Raw genomic sequence first — 22,112 nt, forward strand, 5'->3', positions numbered from 1 at the left:
AAAACTGTATCTTCTTTTTTTGGTGCAAGATGAAAATTTAAAAATAATAAAAAAAATAAAATACAGGCTTTATGCTTGGAAAGATGGACAAGTAGAAGGAATGCACTGTTGGCCCGTAGAAACTAAACAAATTCCCCACCAGATCTTACATGCTGGGATGCACTAAAGGTGGAAGAAAAGCAGGGTGCCCCTCTCTGGTTACCCACGAGGCACAGACAAGGCAACTCAGGAGCCCCATAAATCCCCAGCCCACATCGCAGTGCTCACCCCCTAGGGTAGCAGGGATGGCTGAAACAGCAGAATGGCTTAATAATAATAATAATAATAATAATAATGGTGGTGATGATGATGAAACCACCTCACAGGGGCCAGATCCTGCCTGCGTGTCTGATCCCACCACCCAGCTGCCAGGACCCACCTTGGGCATCCGGATGTGCTCCATGGTGGCTCCGGGCCCCGCTTTTCACGCCAGCCAGGCAGCCATCCGCACCTGCGGCTCGCTCCCAGTTTCCCCTCCTTCAAAAAAAAAAAAAAATATATATATATATATATGTAAATATGTATATTTTTTTTATTTTTTATTCTCCCCGCGCTTTCCAGCGCAGGTAGGGAAAAAAAAAAAAAAGATTTTTTTTAAAAAAGGTCCTTATTTATTGGAAGCAGATAACATGCCTGTGTGTCGGTGCGGGCAGGTCAGCGGCTGGCCCCACCTCCCCGGCAGCAGCCATGCAGCACCGCCGGCGGGGATGCTCGGCGGGGCCGCATCCTGCCCGCCCGGCCGGCCCGGGCCCGGGCACCGCGGGGCACAGCCCGGGGGAGGATCTCCGGCAGTTCGCCATCTGGTCCGAAACGACATGGCGAGGTCCCTTCTTTCAGAAGAAGGCTCGGAAACGGCCAAGGGAGCTCTGGCTGAGATGGCCTCCCCCTGTGTTCAGCCGTTCCCTGGCCCGGCGTGCGCAGTATCCCAAAGACAAAAGCCGTGCTTATTGAAACCGAGGCACTGATTCTGTTTATCTCAGGCTCTGCGTGTCTGTCTCAATAATTAACCATTTTGCTGCATCCTCAGATTGGTGCAGGGGGAGATTTTTTTGCGTCACACAATTTTCAGTCTTCTGCAAGAAATTTCTTGTCCTGTCTTTTGCCTTACCTGGCCCAAGAGATACCTCTTTTTTACCTCTTGAGGCAAAAAGAATTGCTAGAGAGCTGATTTACCCAGACTGCAGTCCCATACAGCCATGAATAAATCTCTAACCATCTTGGAATCACTCTCATATTCTGTGCAAAACAAGAAACTCTTCAATTTATGCCGATGTGGTGCTAATAATTCCAGATACAGCATAGCCTTTGAAGCTTATGAAATGCCCAAATATTCCATATTCATCAATGTATTACAGCAATTCTTGACAAATAGGCTAGTCCTGTTTGGGCTAGCCACACCAAGGAATAGGAACAAATGTGAACACCTGTCAAACCACATAAAGGCCATGGCAAGAGTGCCGTGCTCCAGAGCAGAAACTCCGTATGTATCCTTATCTTGCCTGCAGGGAACAGAGCAAACTTAATCCACTTTGTGAAAGCTAAAATATGTGCTGAAAATAATGGTGCTACCAAAAAATGTGAATGTATTTTACCCTAAGGGAAAGGGAATGATGGGTATAGGACTGCGCTGGCTCCAGTCCTGCCACTTTCTTGCTAGATGGTTCAGCATCAGGAATTTTTTTATGCTGGCTCTTTGATTAAAGGAGACAGAAGCTGTGTTGCCAGGAGTAGGAGGTAAATCATGTCTGGGTTCCCTCCTTCCCTGTTTTGGCCCATTTCTGCCCTCTTTTCTCTCATAATTCAGCTGCTGTTCACAATAGTGCAGGAGTGGCTGGGTCAACCATTATCTGAGGACACCATCAACTGGATGAAACTTCTACTGAGAGTTTTCAGGCTTTACCTTTAACTCTGTTCACTCAGATCTGATATGAGGGTTGAAGATAACAATTTCTGTTTGTAAATTCACTGGATGGCATCCATAAAAGTGCATGAATTGCATAAAGAATCTTGTATTCACAAGGCTCAATTGGTGGCATATTTTGCTCTCTATTTTAGGCCAGAGCTATCAGAAACAGTTAAGCATTAACCATCCACATAAACTGTTTCCTTTGTAGTTACGGTTAATGTAATTCATTGCATATAATATCATCTTTTGGCATTTGCTACTGCCAGTGAGTAATTAAAGTTGGAAGAAAGCATGATCATCTTTCCAGTCCCTGGAGACTTTTTCTTTGGTACATCTTGTGATTCGTTATGGCCAAGTTCGAGTCCTACTGTTGAAGCTGCTTTACCTCTGCTTCACATTCATCAATATCTGCAAAACTAAGACGTTGCTCAGAGGAGACTGTTTATGTAGCAGTCAGTTACTCAACATCCTGCTAGAGTTTTTGACCTGTATTGGATTAGTAAAATAATTCATGGGTGAGTACAGCTGTAAACAGAACTTGGATTTAGATAAAAGTTCTGCCTACTGCATTAGTCACAGAAAGCTGCAATAAACACAAGCTTCTAGAAGTTCTCTTGCATTTTTCATTTGCATTTCATGCTTATGGAAGTTGCTGTCTTAACAATCCTGAAAATGAAATATTGTCTCCAGAGAAGCAGCAGGGACAAGAAAATTAAATTGTCGTGCATAAATAGTTTTTGATGTAACTGCTGCAACTAACAGCAAAGTTTCTGATTAATGCCCCTTGAAGAAGGCCAGCCATTGAAGACTAGAATGACACCAGGGTACTTATTTTCTGTGCCCTTAAGCAGTAAAGACAGGTTTCGGCCTAGTTTGCTAAAACCTGAAAGCATACATTTAACTTACAATGTATAAAAATTTCTATTATAATCAGAGCAGTCACCTGAATGCTCAAACATTTACCATCTGTTAAGACCTGGAGTTGAAACATCATGTTAAATCTGAAAGGCTTTGTAGATTTTTTTGTGTGTGTTTTGCTATTTTATCTTACTAGCTTACCATAAGTTGCATTTTAATATGATACAAACTTAAAGAATAAATTTATGTGTTTGTATTAATACTTATTTTTAACTGTAGTCTACAGGTGATCATATCACTTTATAAATATATATTAAACACTGCTGTGTACATGTAGTGGGTTTACGTGGCAAGGTTTTGGTAGTTGGGCAGCCATAGGGGTGGCTTCTGCGAGAAGAATCCAGAAGCTGCCCCATGTTAAATAAGGGCCCCACTGCTAGCCAGAGCTGGGCCAATAAGCGATGTTGTTTGCACCTCTGTGAGAGTATATTTAATACATGGAAAATAAACTGCTGGGAGCAGCAGCTGGGAGAGAGTGAGAGGAGTGAGAAACAGCCTTGCAGACCCCAAGGTCAGTGCAGCAGGAGGGCAGGAGGTGCTCCAGGCACGCAGCAGCAGTTCCCCTGCGGCCTGTGGAGAGGCCCCTGGCGGAGCAGGCTGTCCCCCTGCAGCCCATGGGTCCCACATGGAGCAGATCTCCATGCAGCAGCCCGTGGAGGAGCCCCCGGTGGAGCAGGTGGATGTGGCCTGGAGGAGGCTGTGGCCCATGGAGAGCCCCTGCAGGAGCAGGCCCCGGGCCGGAGCTGCAGCCCGTGGAGAGGAGCCCACGCAGGAGCAGGGGGTCTGGGGGGAGCTGCCGCCCCGGGGGGGCCCGTGTTGGGGAAGTTTGCTCCTGACGGATGGACCCTGTGGTACGGAGCCATGTGGGAGCAGTTCTTAAAGAGCTGCTGCCTGTGGGCAGAGCCTGGGAGGCTGGGATCAGCCTGTATTACTGTGGGATAAAGGCAGACTGCGCTGGTTTGAGTGCAGCTTTGGGTTTAGGGTTAAGGGATGGAGCAAATACAACAACAACAACAAAGAATTTTCTAATGGCATGTCACCAAAGAAATGCTTCTGGACTCAGAGAAAGAGGTGGTTTGTAGGTATCAAAGTTTTCTTGTCCAGTTCAGCACACAGGTCTTTGCACATTATTTGTTTAAAACAACGAGCCAGCCAATCAAACAGAATTACCTCAAAGTCACCTGGCCTTTTTATCAATCTTATCCTTATGGAAATATCCAGAAAGATTCATAGACTTTTATATTACCAAAGGGGAAACAATAGTGCTTTTTAGCATAAAATACAATGTATTTTTGAAAATTATTTATCTACACCTGTAATACACTAAAGATTCATCTAATATAGATTGGTAATTCTGGATCAACAATGGCAGCACATCATAATCATATAAATTTTAGGCATATTTACTCCATTGTTTGAAATTTTTTTCATCCACCATTTCCATAGCACTGCTCTACTGTTTCAACGCCTTCAGAAGATAACAAAATTAAAGTTACTTATTTCCTTTTTTCAGAAATTTTCATGCCACTTTTCAAATGATAAAGTTCAATTCTTCAGGAGCATGTTAGAGAAGAGACTAACATCACAGCCTTTTGAAAGACAAATGCCAAAAAGGCATAACTTCATGTTTGTGAGGTGGGGTGGTTTCACTCCCTCAGCAGGCTGGGCAGCATGCAGATTTGTTCCTGTTTAGTTCCTGTTTGCCTGTTACCTACTGCCTATTGCCATCAACGACAGCAGCCAAAGGTGCAAATGCACACATGCAATTTGCAGGTGTCTATAGTGTTTACACCCTGGATAATCAGTACCATGGATTCAGAAACAGTGTGTCTCTTTCTGTGCTTCATAACTTTTGAACTTTTAGAGGGAACATCCCAAGCTTCTTGTGGCCAATGCACTTGGACACACAAACTTCTCTCCCAGTTAATCTAGCAGGAGCTGCACATGACCTGGTAAAGGATCCAGCGAGCAGCTCTGACTTTATTGTTTAACTCAGCTAACGGTTACTTGGCTTGACCTTTCAACATTTCCTTCAAGAATTACTCAAAGCAATCTTTGATTTTGCCTTGTTATAAAACATCGTTGCATTGTTATAAAAACAACATTCTCACAGGAGAGAATACCAGCAGTCCTCTGGAAACTGGAATGGGTTTCATCATATTTTGCAGACAGCTGAGCAGATAGGCACCTGGCCTGAGATGCAGAGAGGAGAAATAAAACAGATAAAATTCTGGAATGCCTCAGGATGGAAGGCCAGTCTCTAGCAGGAGGATTCCACCAAGTGAGAAGGCAGCTGGCAAAGTCCTAACTTTCTGTTAAATGAGAGCATTTCAACAAGATTAGAACAGTTAATCCTGCTACTCTGAAATGATATGTTTTTCATTAAAAAAGCATGTCAGGACAACTGGCAGTGAAGTACGGTATTAGGAGTCAGCTGTGATATACTTGAGCTGGTGTAAGTCATACCACAAAGGTTAAAACAGATAAAGGAAGGGGCTAGTTATTACAATGGGTGTTATGTGGGGAAAATGGAGAAGAGTGCATCTCAGTATAGCCAGTAGAGAAAAAGACACTTCCACAAGACAATTAAGAGTTCCTAAACTCTTGAATTAGTGTAATATTGCTTAGAGATTTACCCCATTCTGCAGATCCCCATACATCAATATTTCTACCTACACTGTTTTGTCAGTTCAGTGAGAAGTGATTGCTTCCTTTTGCCCTTTACTGTTTCTGAGAAGGACACTGCTGTAATGTATATAATATACAGTTCCCTGTATATAGTACAGGGAACTGGAAACCTCTAAGAAAGCACCCCTCTCCCCACACATTAGCTATACTTGGATATATGTGAGCAGGTTTTCTCTCAAGTTGAACATCCAGCCATGTAGAGAGACATAGAAGAAACAAATGTGTTTTTTTTTTTAAGAACTTACTTTTCATTAAAATCTAACAGAAGCTGCTAGATGTGCTACTTCCACTTAAACATGGTGATTTGATCTTGCAAGCAGCTTTGCTACAGAGTTGGGTATCAGCCATGAGTGACAGTGGGTAACTGAATTCTCTTTGAGGAGAAGTGTTAGGAGCCATCCCAACTGTGACTCCTGGAGAGTCACAGAGGGGTTCTCCAAATTGTAGCATCTCTAATTTTCTGTCAGCCTTTACAATACCTCATCCAGAATCTTAGACAGGAAGTAGTTCCTAAACTGATATAAAAAAAATATTTAACAAAAATGAATGCATTTTTATCTTCTCAGATCTTTTCCATTGAAACATTTAGTAACAGGCTCAGCAACAAGTTAGGTGAAGGAAGTAAGACTACTGAGCTCAAAGCAGACCATGACTGTGTTTTTTTCTGAAGCAGTATTGAATGAAACATAAAATCATGATAGCATGGCATCTTTCAACATTTTCACAAAGAAAATTTTATTAACTTATGGGACTGTATTAATGGTCTGCCTACAGCATTTTTCCCAACATGAAATAAAAGAAATGAACATGGCATATTTGGGTTTAGGGAAAAAAGAACAGAGGAGAAGGAAAAAAATGGGTAATAAAGTATCCCATGGTCTCTATATAATTAGCTAAAGCTGTGTTTAAAACACTGAAGAGTTAGTTTATCTTGAAACTTCCCAATGACTTGTGATGATCATAATTCAGTGAAGCAAATGCAGTCTTTCAAGTTGTAAGATTTATGCACAAGTTTATGATGGCAGCAAAATGGTTTCATTAGTCTTCAAATTTTACAGAAGCTCTGGTGCTGTACATAGAAAAACAATCAACAACACCAAAACTAATTTGTTCCCCAAAAACACATTAAAAAAAACTTCACTGAAATGCTAGTTTCTATCCTGAATTCATACCATATGGAAGCATATTTTTGGGGTAAATAATTAGTTTCTCTCCATGCTTTAATAGGAAACTATAACATTGGGATATTTGCCTTTTTATTTTTATTTTTTTATTTTTATTTTTATTTTTATTTTTATTTTTATTTTTATTTTTATTTTTATTTTTATTTTTATTTTTTTAAAGCACCTTTTTTAATAAGGTGCTGAAGCAAAATGCATTTGTTAGAATGCCTATACAGAACTGAAATTGAAGTGATCCCCAGCATCTTACTAACAAACAGCCATCACAGTAAGTGGCCAAAATCACTTTTGGCTGACTTGTGCCTCTTGAAATCCTTCTGAAAAAGGAAGCGATCACCACCACATACCATAGTGTTAAGGAGATAAGCTGACACTGTGGAAGTGGTCAGTGAAGTCTTGCTTACTTACATTCTGTGAAAAGGAAGCTCAAATTATGTGACCATCTTTCAGGTACTGTCAAACAATTTAGTTTTAGAGAAATAGCTGATTAAGCAAGGGTCATAGAAACCTCAGTGTTCAGCCTGACAGGATGTTATAGTTGAATTCATATGTGCTCTTCCGAAATTTATTGAGTTTATTACTTGAATTCAATTTGCTTTGTTTTCACCTGCTAAGTATTTTTAAGGTTCCATTGTTGCTTTTTTTTTTTTTTTGAGAAAGATAAATAAATTTCCTCCCCCCCGGGGCTCCTCGACCCTGGTGGGGGGAGAAAGGGGCTGAGAAATGGAGGGCTCCCCCATGGTTGACCCGAGGGTAGTTGGGGAGCGCCTGAATGGGCTCAACGCACACAAATCCATGGGTCCCGATGGGATGCATCCACGTGTGCTAAGGGAGTTGGCAGAGGTGATCGCCGAAACGCTCTCTATCATCTTTGAAAGGTCGTGGAGAACAGGAGATGTGCCTGAAGATTGGAGGATAGCCAATGTCACTCCGGTCTTCAAGAAGGGCAAGAAGGAGGATCCGGGAAACTACAGGCCAGTCAGTCTCACCTCTATCCCTGGAAAGGTGTTGGAACAGCTCGTTCTGAATGTCATCTCCAAGCAATTGGAAGAAAAGAAGGTTATGAGGAGTAGTCAGCATGAATTTACCAAGGGGAAGTCGTGCTTGACCAACCTCATTGCCTTCTATGATGGCATCACCAGCTGGGTAGATGGGGGGAGAGCAGTGTATGTCATCTACCTTGGCATCACCAGCTGGGTAGATGGGGGGAGAGCAGTGTATGTCATCTACCTTGACTTTAGCAAGGCTTCCGATACTGTCTCCCATGAGATCCTGATAGCAAGGCTGAGAAAGTGTGGGATAGAGGAGTGGACAGTTAGGTGGGTTGAGAACTGGCTGACTGGCCGAGCTCAGAGGGTGGTGATCGGTGGTGCAGAGTCCGGCTGGAGACCTGTGACTAGCGGCATTCCCCAAGGGTCAGTGCTGGGTCCAGTTTTGTTCAACATCTTCATCGATGACCTTGATGAGGGAATAGTGTCTGCCCTCAGCAAGTACGCCGATGACACAAAGCTGGGAGAAGTGGCTGGCACACCAGAAGGTTGTGCCGCCATTCAGCGAGACCTGAACCGGCTGGAGAGATGGGCAGGAAGAAACCAAATGAGGTTTAATAAGAGCAAGTGTAGGAGTCCTGCACCTGGGAAGGAACAACCGGATGTACCAGTACAGGCTGGGGGACGACCTGCTGGAGAGGAGCTCTGAGGAGAAGGACCTGGGGGTCCTGGTGGACGACAGGTTGACCATGAGCCAGCAGTGTGCCCTCATGGCCAAGAGGGCCAATGGGATCCTGGCGTGCATTAAAAGGAGCGTGGCCAGCAGGTCAAGGGAGGTGATCCTCTCCCTCTACTCTGCCCTGGTCAGGCCTCACCTGGAGTACTGTGTCCAGTTCTGGGCTCCCCGGTACAAAAAAGACAGGGAACTCCTGGAAAGAGTCCAGCAGAGGGCCACAAAGATGATACGGGGCCTGGAGCATCTTCCCTATGAGGAAAGGCTGAGAGACCTGGGTCTGTTCAGCCTGGAGAAGAGAAGACTGAGAGGGGATCTTATCAATGTGTATAAATACCTGAGGTGTGGGAGACAGAGGGATTTGGCCAACCTCTTCTCAGTGGTTTGTGGGGATAGGACAAGGGGCAATGGCCACAAGATAGGGCACAGGAAGTTCCGCACCAGCATGTGAAAGAACTTCTTCACGGTGAGGGTGAGAGAGCACTGGAACAGGCTGCCCAGGGAGGTTGTGGAGTCTCCCTCTCTGGAGATATTCAAGGCTCGCCTGGACGCCTACCCGGGCAGCCTGCTCTAAGGAGCCTGCTTTGGCAGGGGGGTTGGACCCGATGATCTTTTGAGGTCCCTTCCAACCCCTTCGATTCTGTGATTCTGTGATTCTGTGAAATTTTGATGTGGGTTCTGAAGAAAGTTGTGTGGAACTCCTTCTGGCATTCCCTGGCTGAAAGGCCTGTAGTCCTAGGTCTTGTCTAACTCCTGAAAATTTCCAACCCCGTGTAGTATTAGATTTATGTTCTTGATCACTGTCAATTATTTTCATGGGTTATGCATGGGAGGACAGTGTTTGATGTACTCTGCTCCCAGAGCAGAACGTCCAGGGGTTTGTTCCAAGGTATTTTTGCCAGCTGGTCACAGTCAAGATGCATGAGCTATCATGGTTGAAAGGTTTTCATCTGAGTGGAAAGGATGCGATCTTTGGAAAAAAAATATGTGTGGGATGAGATGTATCATTAACTACAGATGGCTACAGATATGGTTATACATAACTGTCCACTCTGAGGTTAGTGGTTAACTAACTTAATGATTATAGTCAACACATAAAGAGTATGACTACATTGTATTTTTGCTGTGTGCCACATCATGAAGCACTGAACTTTGTGTGCTGCTACTTACCAGCTTATATCTGTAATGCTAATCTGCACCTATACACATAGAATCACAGCATCGTCTAGGTTGGAAGAGACCTCCAAGATCACCCAGTCCAACCTCTGACCAAACACTAACAAGTCCTCCACTAAACCATATCACTAAGCTCAACATCTAAACGTCTTTTAAAGATCTCCAGGGATGGTGATTCAACCACTTCCCTGGGCAGCCCATTCCAATGCCTAACAACCCTTTCAGTAAAGAAGTTCTTCCCAATATCCAACCTAAACCTCCCCTGGCACAACTTTAGCCCATTCCAAGTCTCAATGAAAACCATTCACATCACCCTGGCTCAATAGCTGTTCCACGGTCGTCGTGCCCACATAGGACAGACATCTCTGTGGCTGGGCTCACCAGCCATCCGCATCATGCACATTATATGTCACCAAGCTATGTAAAAGCAATATCCAGGATTCTCATCCTTGCTATTCCCAACACATCCAGATTTGATCATCATGCAATGACTGCTGCCAGTGCAGCTAGAAGAATCTGGTTGAGGAATTACCCCTGAAAGATCAAAGGTTAAGTCCTGTACTGGGCTTTGGCTGGAGTCCTCTCCAGGCCCTTGGGAGTCAGAAAAGATTTTTGCCTCTATAAAACTAGAAATGGAACTGCATCATTGTAGCCCAAGCTGACTAGCAGGGGGCAGAGCTTACAGGTATGTAGGTTCACACCTGCAAGCCTCTATTGCTAGGTAGTGCCTGCCCTTCAGCACCAATGTACTCCTTTTCCAGCTTTTAGCTCTGTGGAAGAGGCTGAACATTTGTAGAGCGTCACTCCTGCCCAGTCTTGCTTATTGCTGGCCAGCCAGTTTCCACAATAGCACGGCCACTGTCTGTGTGATCATCATGGACATCTCCTGCCACCATTTGGTTGGCAGTGGCGACATCCCCAAGAACAGGTTGACTTTCAGTCACTATCAAAATTCATAGCAGGAAAATCAGCAATATTTACATTTTCACCCACATTATCCCCACCTAACTGATAAATTTGTAAGGTCTCTCAGCCTCACTGATTGCAATGTGAGATTCATTAATACCATGGCTTCCATCAGTAGTTGGGCTTGTGAAGATGTCTTCTGAAATTTTTCATTTTTTTTTGAGAGAATGAAGCTGGAGGTCTATGAAGGATAAGCTAGGTGCTGATAGCCCAATACCAGTTATAGCTGCCTACTGCACCTTGTCCACTGCTGCTTATTAGCCTCAGAAATACCTTCCCAGAGGCTTCCCACAGCTTACATTTAGGGTTAAGAGCAGGAATTCAGTGTCAGGAATGCTATATCATAGCAAATACTAGTGTAGTCAGCAGAATTATAGAAAAAGAGAAATGGTTTCTGCATCCCGTAGGCATCTTCTTGCTGAGAATGAACTGCCATATGCACAGTAAAGGTGAGGGCCAAATCTCAAACTGGCTGCTCTCTGGCATGCAGAACTCAAGTTTTTTAGCATATTATTTGGTGGTTTTAATGAATAATGAGTCCATCTCAGGGGTTTCCTGAGAACAGAATGCTCTGGGAAAATCTTGGGATTGTTTTGAGCAGGGAGAGAACAACCCTTGGCAATTTATGTTTCTCCACAGTCAAGGAGTGCTCCACCACAGAGATTTCCTCCCAGCAGTCCCACAGTAACTCTGAAGCAGATTGAGCTCCACTGTCTCTGACTACAGCTGAAGAGAAGAGTGGGGAGGCAGGAGGAGATGGTAAAACAAATTGCCAGATTGACTAGGTAGAAGTACCTTTGGTGGCCTGGTGCTCGGGGAAAGGAATGCCTGCATTTTTGTGTATATTGAAACGTAGGAAATGTCTGTTTGTAGTGTTATTACAATTGTTACATGGAAAATAAATTTCAGGGAATAATTTCACTAAAATCTCTAGGTGTACAAGCATAGCTTTTGTATTGTAATCTCTATGATCTTAGAAAATCTTTAAAAGAAATATTTGAAGTTTTAATCTTATTGTTGCATTTTGTAGGAGGGAAAGTTCAGTTTGCAGAAACATGCAAGAAGATATTGGAATTCAAGATAACTTTTTTCTCTCAGATGTTATGGCTTTAGATGTTTTCTTTTCTTGGCCATGTATCCACTTTTTTGGACAAGCCCTTTGTTGGTATGTTTCAAAAAGGTCTTTGTAGATCAGCTTATTCATTTCTTCCATATTCTAGTGTATTTTTTAATAATTGTCCTTAATTTTGTATTTGTGGAAAAGCACAGTTTGGCATTTGTTTTTCTTCTCAATGTAATGCAGAAATGGATAAAAGAAAGGTGAAGTAGAGGAGAGAAACACAGAAACAGTAAGACGTATCCCTAGTATGTGGAGTTTTTATGTGCCAAAAAGCCCAGAACATAACTTTTAGGCAAAAAGCTCCCCAAATCCACATCGGGTCAAGCATTTATCTGAAGGGAAACTTGAAAGATCCCAAAGGTCTCTTTTCAGAATTGAACTCTTTTATTTAAGCAGTACAAAATCTGTTACATTTGAAAAGATAAGGAAGCCCTTCTTTGATTTGCCCAAGACTTAACTGAGTTGATTAAACTGTGCAGAAATATACTTTTTAGGATGACATGCTGTTTTTGTTAGGTTGTCACTTATTAACACCTAAGTGTTGTTTTACTGTGAAGAATAATGTTATTGTGACTGTTTTTATGACCATTTTAATGTGACCATCTAAAGATAAAGTTTGACAAGTGGTAGAAAAGGGTAAGCATTAGCAGATGTCTAAATCAAACTACATAGTCTTCACTTCTATTGTATAAATCTCTTTCCATATTTAATATTGGCCAATATGTTACAACAGTATGTTTCCTAGATAAAAACCAGTCAGAAAACACAACCCTTCAGGCCTTATTTAAATAGAAATATGTGAGGTAGATTTAGTAGAATAGAAATCCAAGGTCTGTGTAATTTAGAGCCCTGTGTAATTTTCCAGTTGTTAGATCACATGTGGTTCTCCCTCACAACAGAGTGACCTTGGTTAGATTTTGATATGGCAATAACTGTAGGCATAAAATATAAGAAACTCTATGCCCCAGCATTTCTATAGAACAAAATATACACATTTTACCATGATTTCCATCAAAAAATCATTTTTCCAGCATTCATTACATTAAAAATTCATCAATTGATTCTATTTGCCATATGATCCAATATATTAATATGAGCAAGGAAATTACAAAGTAAATTATAAGGTGAAAAGTAGGATCTTTTTACAACATTGAGAAGTCCATTTGCAGCTGACAAATTCCACTGTTTTATGTTCTTTGTTGATGTGTCTTGAAGGGATTAGGAATGCTGTCTATCATCTGGACAGTTTAACAGGTACTCAGAAGTTGTGCAGTCAGATTCTTGTTTTCCTAAATTTCATTTATATTATTAACGAGAAGAAAATTACATGATTAGCTGATTTCTGAGCCAGTAACCCTCTGCACTTAAAAAGTGTGATAGCTCCCTCTTCACCAAATGAATAGAGGAGTCACATTGCAAAAAACGATGAGATGTACAGCTATCATGGAAGCAAAGAAGCAACCACTAGAAGTCTTCAGAAGCAGGTATGCTGAAGTAGCATTGTGCAGCAACAAAATGTTCACATAGACATATGGAAATCATGCTGCCCAAGCCCTCCTCCAAAACTTACTCTTACATGTCACTTGAAAGGTGGAGAAAACAAGTCTGAAATAGCCAGTTAGTGTACAAAGATAACAAAAGTTTTCACAGTTGCACGTGAAGTAGCTGTTTCATGAGTATGTGACTGTTGTGATCTGTACAACTTGAAGCATTCCTGGTTTTTAAAAAAGAGAAAACTGGTTAAAAAAGGAGAAAAAAAAAAAAAAGCTATGTTTCTGGTATTTTCTCCCACCTTTTCTTCACTTGAGTGTCACCTCTGGCATAGGACTAAATAGTGTAAAACCTGATATCTCTTTTTAAAAGCATTTGCTAAAATTAGACTTATTTGGAAGGTGCAAATGGGAGCAGGATAAAAGCTCCTATTCAGTAGGACTCATAAGAAATGCATCAGAGTATTGTTGGGAGGGAGCATACCAAAGTATCTTACAAGTTGTATTTACGAAAAAAAAAAAAAAAAAAAAAAGGTTAAGTAGTGCTAAGAATAGAAAACATGTTTCTGTTATTGTTGCTGGATCATACATTGTATAAGGCAGCTGCAAGTCTTCACTTTGAACAATCCCACACCCTTCTTCACCCTAACTACCCTTTCCCTTCTCATGGAAGATATTATAACTTGGCTAAGAACCTCATTCTGCAATACTAAACTAACCCAAACTCAAGGGATGTTAAGTGGGATGTTTAAAGCGGTCAGCACTTTCCAGGGAGTGTGCAGCACCTTACAAGACTCAATCTTGAATAAAAGGCACTTTTTCTTCTCTTTGAATAAGCTTGCAATTAGTACTTATTTTCTGTGACAGAAAATTTCGGAGTTGCCAGCATCATTTTTATGATATATACGGTCTTTGGCAACTGTACCTTTTTACCAGCAGTTTTACGTAATACCTCTCACAGCAAGTGCTTGGTGGCTGAATTTCACCCTTCATCCTTTGCACATTATGAATCACAACAAGTCTGAGCTTCTCTGCATCATTATGACTTTTTGGGCAGGGATGTCAGTAGTCTAAGTGCTTTTGCTTTCTGTTTTCACTCCACGTCAAAAAGGAAAGAAAAAGGGGGAAAAAAATGAAGATACGGTATTTATTTCCTTCCAGGCTACCTTTCACACAACCCAGCTTTAGGCCCAGGACCCTAGTGGCTGGGCTGGAAAGTTTCCCAGGTACTCAGTGCAGGCTGCAGGGATCCATCCAGTGCCCCTAAAGCTTGCTCCTGCTCTGACTCATGCTCTGAAGGAACCAAGAGAGGAAGACCATCTACAGCAGAAGCCTGTAGTATGAACGTCCCATGTACTGTCCCCTGTAGCTTAAAAGAGGAATGACATCCATTCACCTCTTGTGTCATTGCTGGGTCACCCTCCAATGAAAGTACTCTGATAACAAGCTAGGCAAGACTCGGCATCAAATTCAGCGGGAAGCCTTGCAAGCTGGAGTGACAGTGACAGTCTGAGCCGCTTTTGGATGACCTTCACCACTTCCAAATTTCTCTGAGAGGAGCTGGCTCCCACATTGCACTGCCAGATCCACCCCCACCCTCATCCATGAGCATTGGTCCCTGCGGACAAGATGACTGACACAGCCTGCAGAGGCTAGCTATTAATGTGCAGTAACACTTCTGGCTTCTATACCGGGCATGGGAAAGTCCACGCCGAATAGACCGATGTGTTGGAAGTGTGCCTAGCAATACAAAAAGCCTTAAATTTCTGTTAGCTTTTTTATTCTATTCTATTTTTTAGCATTCTTGTTTTTTTGGCAAATTTCTGTGTACTCTAGTGGTAGATTTTTCCCACAAAACTGAAGAGTTATAAAAAGTGCAATGGGCAGGAGCTGTACCTGGTCTGATTTTCAAAGGCAGTCAGTTTTCCTCACTAATATCTCAAGGCAGTGACTGTGAATCAATAATGTTTTTTGTTTGTTTGTTTGTTTTTTCAAAAAAAAAGGTGCCAACCTGCTTGTATTTCAAATAATTTGTGGTAAAGAGATTTGTGGTGTGTGTTATATAAAGGTGGAGCTCTGAATGGCAATTTGGTTCCTGGAGTTTTTGGCTGTTGAGCAGGGGAAGTCAGAGCCTCACCTGAAAAACGAGCTGCAACGTGAGCTCAACCTCTATGAGATATCAGGGAATCTGCACACAGGAGATGTTATTCATGATTTCAAAGCAGGAAAAGCAAGAGTCTGTATTCACAGAGCAGAAACTTCTTACAGAAATGCGAAGCTAGTTAATAAGCTACTGGGAACTTAAAGGCTTACTTACTGCAGATTTACACCCAGGGAGCTGGCTGCTATCCAGGTGACACAGGAGAAGAAAACTCTGCTCTAGTGATGTGAGCAAACAGCTGGCATTTGGCAAGGAAATTTTGCCAAACTCTCAGAATCAAATATTTTCTGTTCCAATACAACGCCTCCTTTTCACTGACAGGGAATGGTCAAATGCAAATTTATACGGTTTTATTTTAGAAGTTATAAATAGTTTGGTATGGTTGTTAACTTCCAGTTGGAGTCAGCGTCTGCAATTTACCCGTTCGGTACACTCCTGAACCTGGAAGAGTTCAGAATCTATTTTGAAGCCATTTGGCAGGAAGCCACTAGAAGAAAGATGGCCACAAAAATGTCTCCTCTGCCACTGAACCTCCTGGAGTCCCACCACTGTGGAATGACAGCAGGAATACAGAAGCATCACACTAACAGGGCCAAGGTTAGTCATAAAACAAAATGTACAATCTGCAGCAGAATTGTTCCTTGTGCTTTGAGATAACCACGAAAAAAAGCCCTGTTTGGCATTTTTTGTTACATGTCTATCGACGTTACTGTCCTTCAAAATAGCACATTTCGGGAGAAGTTTCTGTAAAGATTAATAACCTTTTTTAGCATCTTGACTTATTTCTTAAACACTACTAACAGTCACACAGCTCTGGGTGCATTTGGATGGTTACTCACCTTGTTTCTGCATTTCAGTTCCATTCACATTCACAGATCCCACTGGCTGAGTCAGATGCCCTCTTGTTTTCATTCTTTACTTTGTTCCCTCCTCTCTCCATACCCTCACACATTTCCTGAGTGTAGGGTCTCTTTCTTATGATGCGTTTCTGAGAGTGCCAGGCCCTGCAAGACAAGCGACTTTCCAGATACTCCAGGGCCTGAGGTACACCTGTTCCAAAGAGGTGCAGTCCCAGAGGGTTCAAGATTTACAGCTCAACACATAAGTGGTATTTAACAGTTAAAATAGACGAACATTACCTTATAGATTACAAAACTCATTTCTTCATAGGTGGCATCAGGACTCTGCAGATACAGCATATATCATTGCAGATCTCCTGCCTCTCCTTCCTCACCACAGCAGAACATTTTTTTGACTCCAACAGCAATCCTTGGAGCAATCTCTCTCCTTGAATATAGTTACTTTTCTGACTCAAATGGACTGGAAGACCTTCAGCACTGGGGTTAATAGGTCACGCTCTATATTAGTTCTGACAGTGAACAGAGATGAATCAAATTACACCGCAAAGAATTGCTCTTAGACCAGTACAGCCCAGCAGTCACCTTCAAGGGTGCTAAGTTCTCAAACAGCTTTTAGAGCTGAGCTGCTAATCCAAATAGTTATAATGTTGTTACAGCTAGTTTAGTTCAGTTCTGTGTTGCATGTCTTGTTTCTTGGGGTAGTACTAACACAATCCATTTTTGCTTCACTCCTTCTATTGGGAAGTAAATCCAATCCATGTGTGCTCATTCTTATAAAAAGCATACATAAAAAATAAATATGAATTGTCTCTAAATCCTTGTGCTTAGGCCTAATGTTTCCCAGGCAATGTTACAAACATAGACAGTGCTTTCCAAAACTACTTTAGTAATTAAAAATATATTCACCCTTTCCAAAAGTCAAAGGACTGAAGGGGACCTTCTGGTTCATCATGCTTAGCCCCCAGCTATTGTGAACTACTCTATTATATGGTCTTCACATATTCAGCTAGCTCCATTTTACAACCAGTTCCTTTATTTCCCCCTCTCCACGTCACTCTTATGAAGAATTAGATACTGACTCATCTGTCCCAGCCAAAACGTATCCATGGGCCGCTTGTGCCAAAGTGTTCTTTTGCCAATCTAAACAGTTCCTCTCTCTTCACAAAAGCTACCCTTTGAAATATATGCTGCAATCATATATCCCATCAGCCTTCAATTTGCCAGGATAAAACTCTCTTTTGGAAGTGCTCATGCTACAGATTGCAGCGTGGTGTATGTACACCACAAGGCAGCTTTTGATGAGGGCAACCTTCCTGTGACAGCTGGCAGCTCTGTGCAGCCTCTGACTAAATTTCTCTTTGCAGTTTCCATGTATTTAGTACGCTTAGTGTATCATGTATCTTGCATCATCTTTTTAACAGATGCAAAAATCAGCCAAAGAATAAAAATTATGATGTAAATTTAGATATATAACACGAATATGCATATACTTTTTCATTTGTGTGCAAATAAAGTTCTCTAACCAATTAAAATGACTAAAATAACAATTTGATTACTATGTGAGTGAAGATCCATATAGAATGTTGCAAATCAATGTGGATACTAGGACAAGCAAACTTAATCTGGAAGATTAGAAAATTAGTGTTGAGAAAGTTACCAACCTGAGCTTTTGTGATCACAGTGTGAGGGAAGCTTTTCCATACCCATATTTGAAGCCAGGATTCAGTGCTTTCTCCCCGACAGAGAGCTTCTTCCTCCTGCATAAGTGGTTACAGTTGTGAGTCAGCTCTTGGGGACACATTCTGCCCCTGAGTTCCACAGAGGTCCCTACAAATGTGAAATCACATCATTAAGGAATGTGCATCTGTTTGTACTGCCATAGATAGGAAATGTTCCAAATTAAGCCTTTCCCTCTGCTATTTGAATCACTGGACACGTTACCTTTAACATCAGTACAGCCTGAGTGACAGAACAAATCTTGTAACATTACCAGAACCGTGTCCTCCAGCATTTCAGTGCTTACAGCTCTGAACTGAAATGAGCTTCTTCTACTTCCAGTCACAGTTCACATCCAGCAAAACATTTTACTCAGACAAATAGGCTTATTTGGTTAAAACAAGCACTCCAAGCTCTCCCTAGAGTGTCAGGTCTTGTATTTGTTCCTGAGGCCAGTACAATCTTAGGAGTTCACCGGAGATATCAGATTTATGAGTAGGAGAAGATACGGCACCTCTAGTTTCTCAGCAGTCTCTCCTATTGATTAAGGAGCTTAATCAGTTTTGATTAAAGACTTCCCACAGCATAAAGAGTGACACTAGTTTCCGTCATCCTGAAGGACAGCAGTTAAACACACACACATATTTAAAGGGGGGAAAATTACAAGTATTGATGCCATGAGAAAAATAAAGTCTTCCATCACTTGTTGCTCAGTTAAGCTCAACACATTATAGATATCAAAAGAAGAAAAGAATAATAATGTATGAATCATATTTATTTGAGAAAATGAACAGCAGTGTGAAGAAAGGTGGTGCACACAAATCCATCATGTGAACAATATCCTAGATTTATTACCAGCTTCCCTCTGATGGGCTCAAAGAGTTTTGTAGGATGATCAATGATCGTGTCATCTCTTGCTGATGAATAGCAACCACAGGAGTGGAACAATTCAACCACTTTGCTGGTGCATGCTATTACATTAATCAGCTGAAGAAGTGAACAAGAAGGTAAAATGCAAAATCCAGTGGCAGTTATAGGAGGTTACCTGTTTTTTTCTGAGGAAAAAATACAAAGAGAAATTATGTGCAGTATCCAAAACATGTTGCATTCTTCCTTCCCACTTAAAAATTTAGCTTTGTCTCATCAGAAAGTAGCTGCAAACGTTGTTCTTTTCAACAGCTTCAGCGCATGTATATGTATAATGTATACTTGCATATAACATATACACACACAAAGACATACACAAAGTACCTAGTTGCACAATTTGTGGTATCTCTGTAGTCAATTACAAGCCCCGATTGTAAACATTCATTTCCCTGGGGAATATTTCAGTAATTAATGAATGCTGTTGTTGTGCAGAGATGGAGCAGAGTGTGCTAACATGATGGTTTCCCCAGTGGTATAACTGGGACTGAATGATTCAGACAACTTCCTTCTCACCACGCTAGGCAGAGCTGAACTTAAAAATGTGTCAGTGTATATTTATACTCTCTCTTTTCCAAGGGCAGAAGGGCTGTTTAAGTCTTCCACATCTGGCTGCTCTCTCCCACCCTTTTCCTGTGGGAAGTTCTTCTCTCACATCTTCGGCCACAGAGAAGGGGAAGACTAGCTGTGTGGGGGGACTACACAGCAACCCAAAGGTCAGTGGAATCTTCCTGGGAAAGCTGATTAAAAGTAGCGCTTTACTCTGAAAAATGATTTTGTAAAAATTTCAGTCAGTTCTGTGAGTGACAGAGACATGCTGGATCGCAGGAGCTAATTTAGGAAAGCTGGAGGGTCCTTCTGGTAGGTAAGAGCTGTAGGATGCAGTGTGAAACTGTGCAGAACTGCAACTAATACGTTTGCTAAAAGTCAATGTAGGAGACTATTAATTAATGAAGAGCACTGCCATTGATGTAGAATTGCCTTTGGCATTGAAACGAACGAGCTGACTGAAATGTGTGGAGCAGCTCACATTTCTCACAATGTGACCACACCGCACAATTGGCACTTAGTGCCAAAGAGACTGACCAGACTTTCAAAGATCAAGTTTGTATGTCAGGAAAAAACTAACAGCAGTGACACAAAGCTCGACATGAATAGTTACCAGAACCCAGAATCAAAAACTTGTTTGTTAAAAGATAACCCGAGTATCTTTACATAAAGGTTCATTCTCAAGTGTGAACTGTTTGTTCAGACATCCCAGAAGCTCAATGAGACAGCATCTGTATCTGGTTATTTGAGCTTTCTTTGCAAATCAAATGCAGGATACTTTCTCCCACCCTACACTGAAAATTTGGACTCTTCAAGGCAGTTTAGTGTCTAAGGCCATAAAGTCATACTGTTCATACTGATGACACTGGGATAAAAAGAAAGAAAGTTCAGAAGCTACGCTAAACTTGCAGAATTGATACTGACAGTGGCATCCTATAGCATCACTTCTGCAGTGCCCCATTTAAAAAGGAGTTCCAGTTTAAGTTTTAGCATTTCACTTCTGCTGGAGCATGTTATATTGTTCTCTTTTTGCTGGTCTCCTACCAGACAGACCTCCAGTCGCAGATGATCTTCTTGTGCAGAACTCCATTGACTAGTCCATACAATGCGTACATGCATCAGTAATGCATGTGGTTTCTGGACTCAAGAAGCCCCTCTACACAGACTGCAAAACTTGCACCTATTTCATGTCTTAGAAAGACTCAAAAACCAAAATCACAACCATCCTAATTTAAGGGATTACCTCCTCCACTTCTAGCAAATTAAAGTGTCACTTTAATGCACAGCTCATGTGGAAAAGTAGAAGAGATGAAAAGAAGCCAACCCTCACAATCCCATAAGGCACATTTCATTCTTTAAATGTGCCAAAACTCACGTTGTCTGGTTCGGCTTCAGCAAGTCACTTAATGCATCTTAGTGAGGCAACTCGTGATTCATTATGGCTAATCAAAACTTAAGTACTTAGGCTAATTCTGGCCCCAGAAGAGAATAAGTTGGGCCTGTGAACAGTGATTGTGTACAGCAGACTGTAAAGCAGTGGTTAATATGTAAGCAACCTGCCGATAACTGTAAAAAAAAAAAAGTATATTTTCTTTGCTGATGAGACTGGGCAAGTTTCTTGGCGTGTGCACCTTCTACTTTTTAAAGTTTCATCGACGCGGCCCCAGTTGCTCAACAGCTGAGACTTGCCATAGGTTGCTCGAGATACTTGCTGGTTACCTCAACATTGTTCGCTGGAAAACAGATGATTGCAGCTTTCCTGCCACTCCCCCCTACACTCCCCTTGGTACACCCCCTTGAAGTCTCAAATGGCAGGCCTGCTTTATGCAGCTGAAGATCAAGTCCTGCCAGAACTTTTTTTCCTACTGTTATGGAAAAGTAATAATTCATTTCTGACTCTACATAGCCAAGATCTCTAAAGAAAATAAACACCCAAACTGATGGAAAGAATAAAAATTGTCACCCGGTGCTCATGGAAATATCCTTCTAAATCTTCATACCTTTTTTTTTTTTTCCTGCAAATGGGTAATTGGTTATTTACAGATATACACTAATATTCTGTGATTTATCTAGATTTCTTGGTTCCTTTGTTGTTGTTCAGCCTAATAAAATATAGTGTTTTGCATTTATTAACACAGATTAGAAATACTTCTTGGCTTTTTTTTTTCCTTTGCAAAATTTTTTTCCTCCGTGTTTGTGTTTGAAAAGGTTAAAGGACAATCTGTCCGGCATAATAAGAGCCCTTATTTGTCTAGTGACTAAATGTATTCCAGTCAGCCAAATCGTGAAACTTCTGCCAAATAATTCTGTCATGACCTGATGGGTATTAACCTGCTTGCAAAGGAAAATGCCTTCATTTTTATGATATTTGCATTCCTCACAAAATCACTGACTCTGAACAACATTGCTATGAGCTAGGTGGAGAAGGGGGCTGTAGCCTCCTCCCCTCCAGTCACCAGCCAGCACAGCTCCCAATGACATTGTAAGCTCCACTAGGTACCTTCCTACAGAGAAAATTTCTCTGAAAACATTATTCATAGAATTAAAAGAATTAAGGCACCAATGACCAAGGCTAAGTACACATAGTGAAGCTTATTGTATAAGTAGTGATACCTTTGGTGGGAATATTGGGTTGGTTAGAGAAATCTATTATTTCCCTCTCTTTTCCCTCTTTGCCCCCTCTTCTCTCTGCATTT

At 41.6% G+C, this 22,112-nt stretch overlaps 1 protein-coding gene and 1 long non-coding RNA gene across 6 annotated transcripts in view; both read right to left on the reverse strand.

Annotated features, from left to right (window-relative positions):
- Positions 1-2,152, reverse strand: part of MTMR7 (myotubularin related protein 7) — a 51,283-nt gene extending 49,131 nt beyond the window's left edge. The window contains exons 1-2 of one of the 5 annotated variants that reach the window (XM_083835025.1): positions 673-2,152; positions 419-516 (exon numbers count right to left, since the gene is read on the reverse strand). In XM_083835025.1, the coding sequence (XP_083691151.1) occupies positions 419-442 (24 nt within the window). In that variant the 5' untranslated portion in view covers positions 443-516; positions 673-2,152. The remainder of the gene's footprint in view (positions 1-418; positions 517-672) is intronic. The other 4 variants (XM_083835024.1, XM_083835022.1, XM_083835023.1 and 1 more) reach the window with 4 other exon arrangements.
- A 9,929-nt stretch (positions 2,153-12,081) lies between these two features.
- LOC310899351 lies at positions 12,082-18,259 on the reverse strand. Its single transcript, XR_014584225.1, has 3 exons — positions 17,889-18,259; positions 16,207-16,371; positions 12,082-13,005 (listed from the first exon to the last, which is right to left on the reverse strand). It is a non-coding gene; the product is annotated as an uncharacterized lncRNA (long non-coding RNA).
- Positions 18,260-22,112: the final 3,853 nt, after the last annotated feature.

This window comes from Anser anser (genome assembly GCF_964211835.1).
Source record: "Anser anser genome assembly, chromosome: 4".
Taxonomy (NCBI): domain Eukaryota; kingdom Metazoa; phylum Chordata; class Aves; order Anseriformes; family Anatidae; genus Anser; species Anser anser.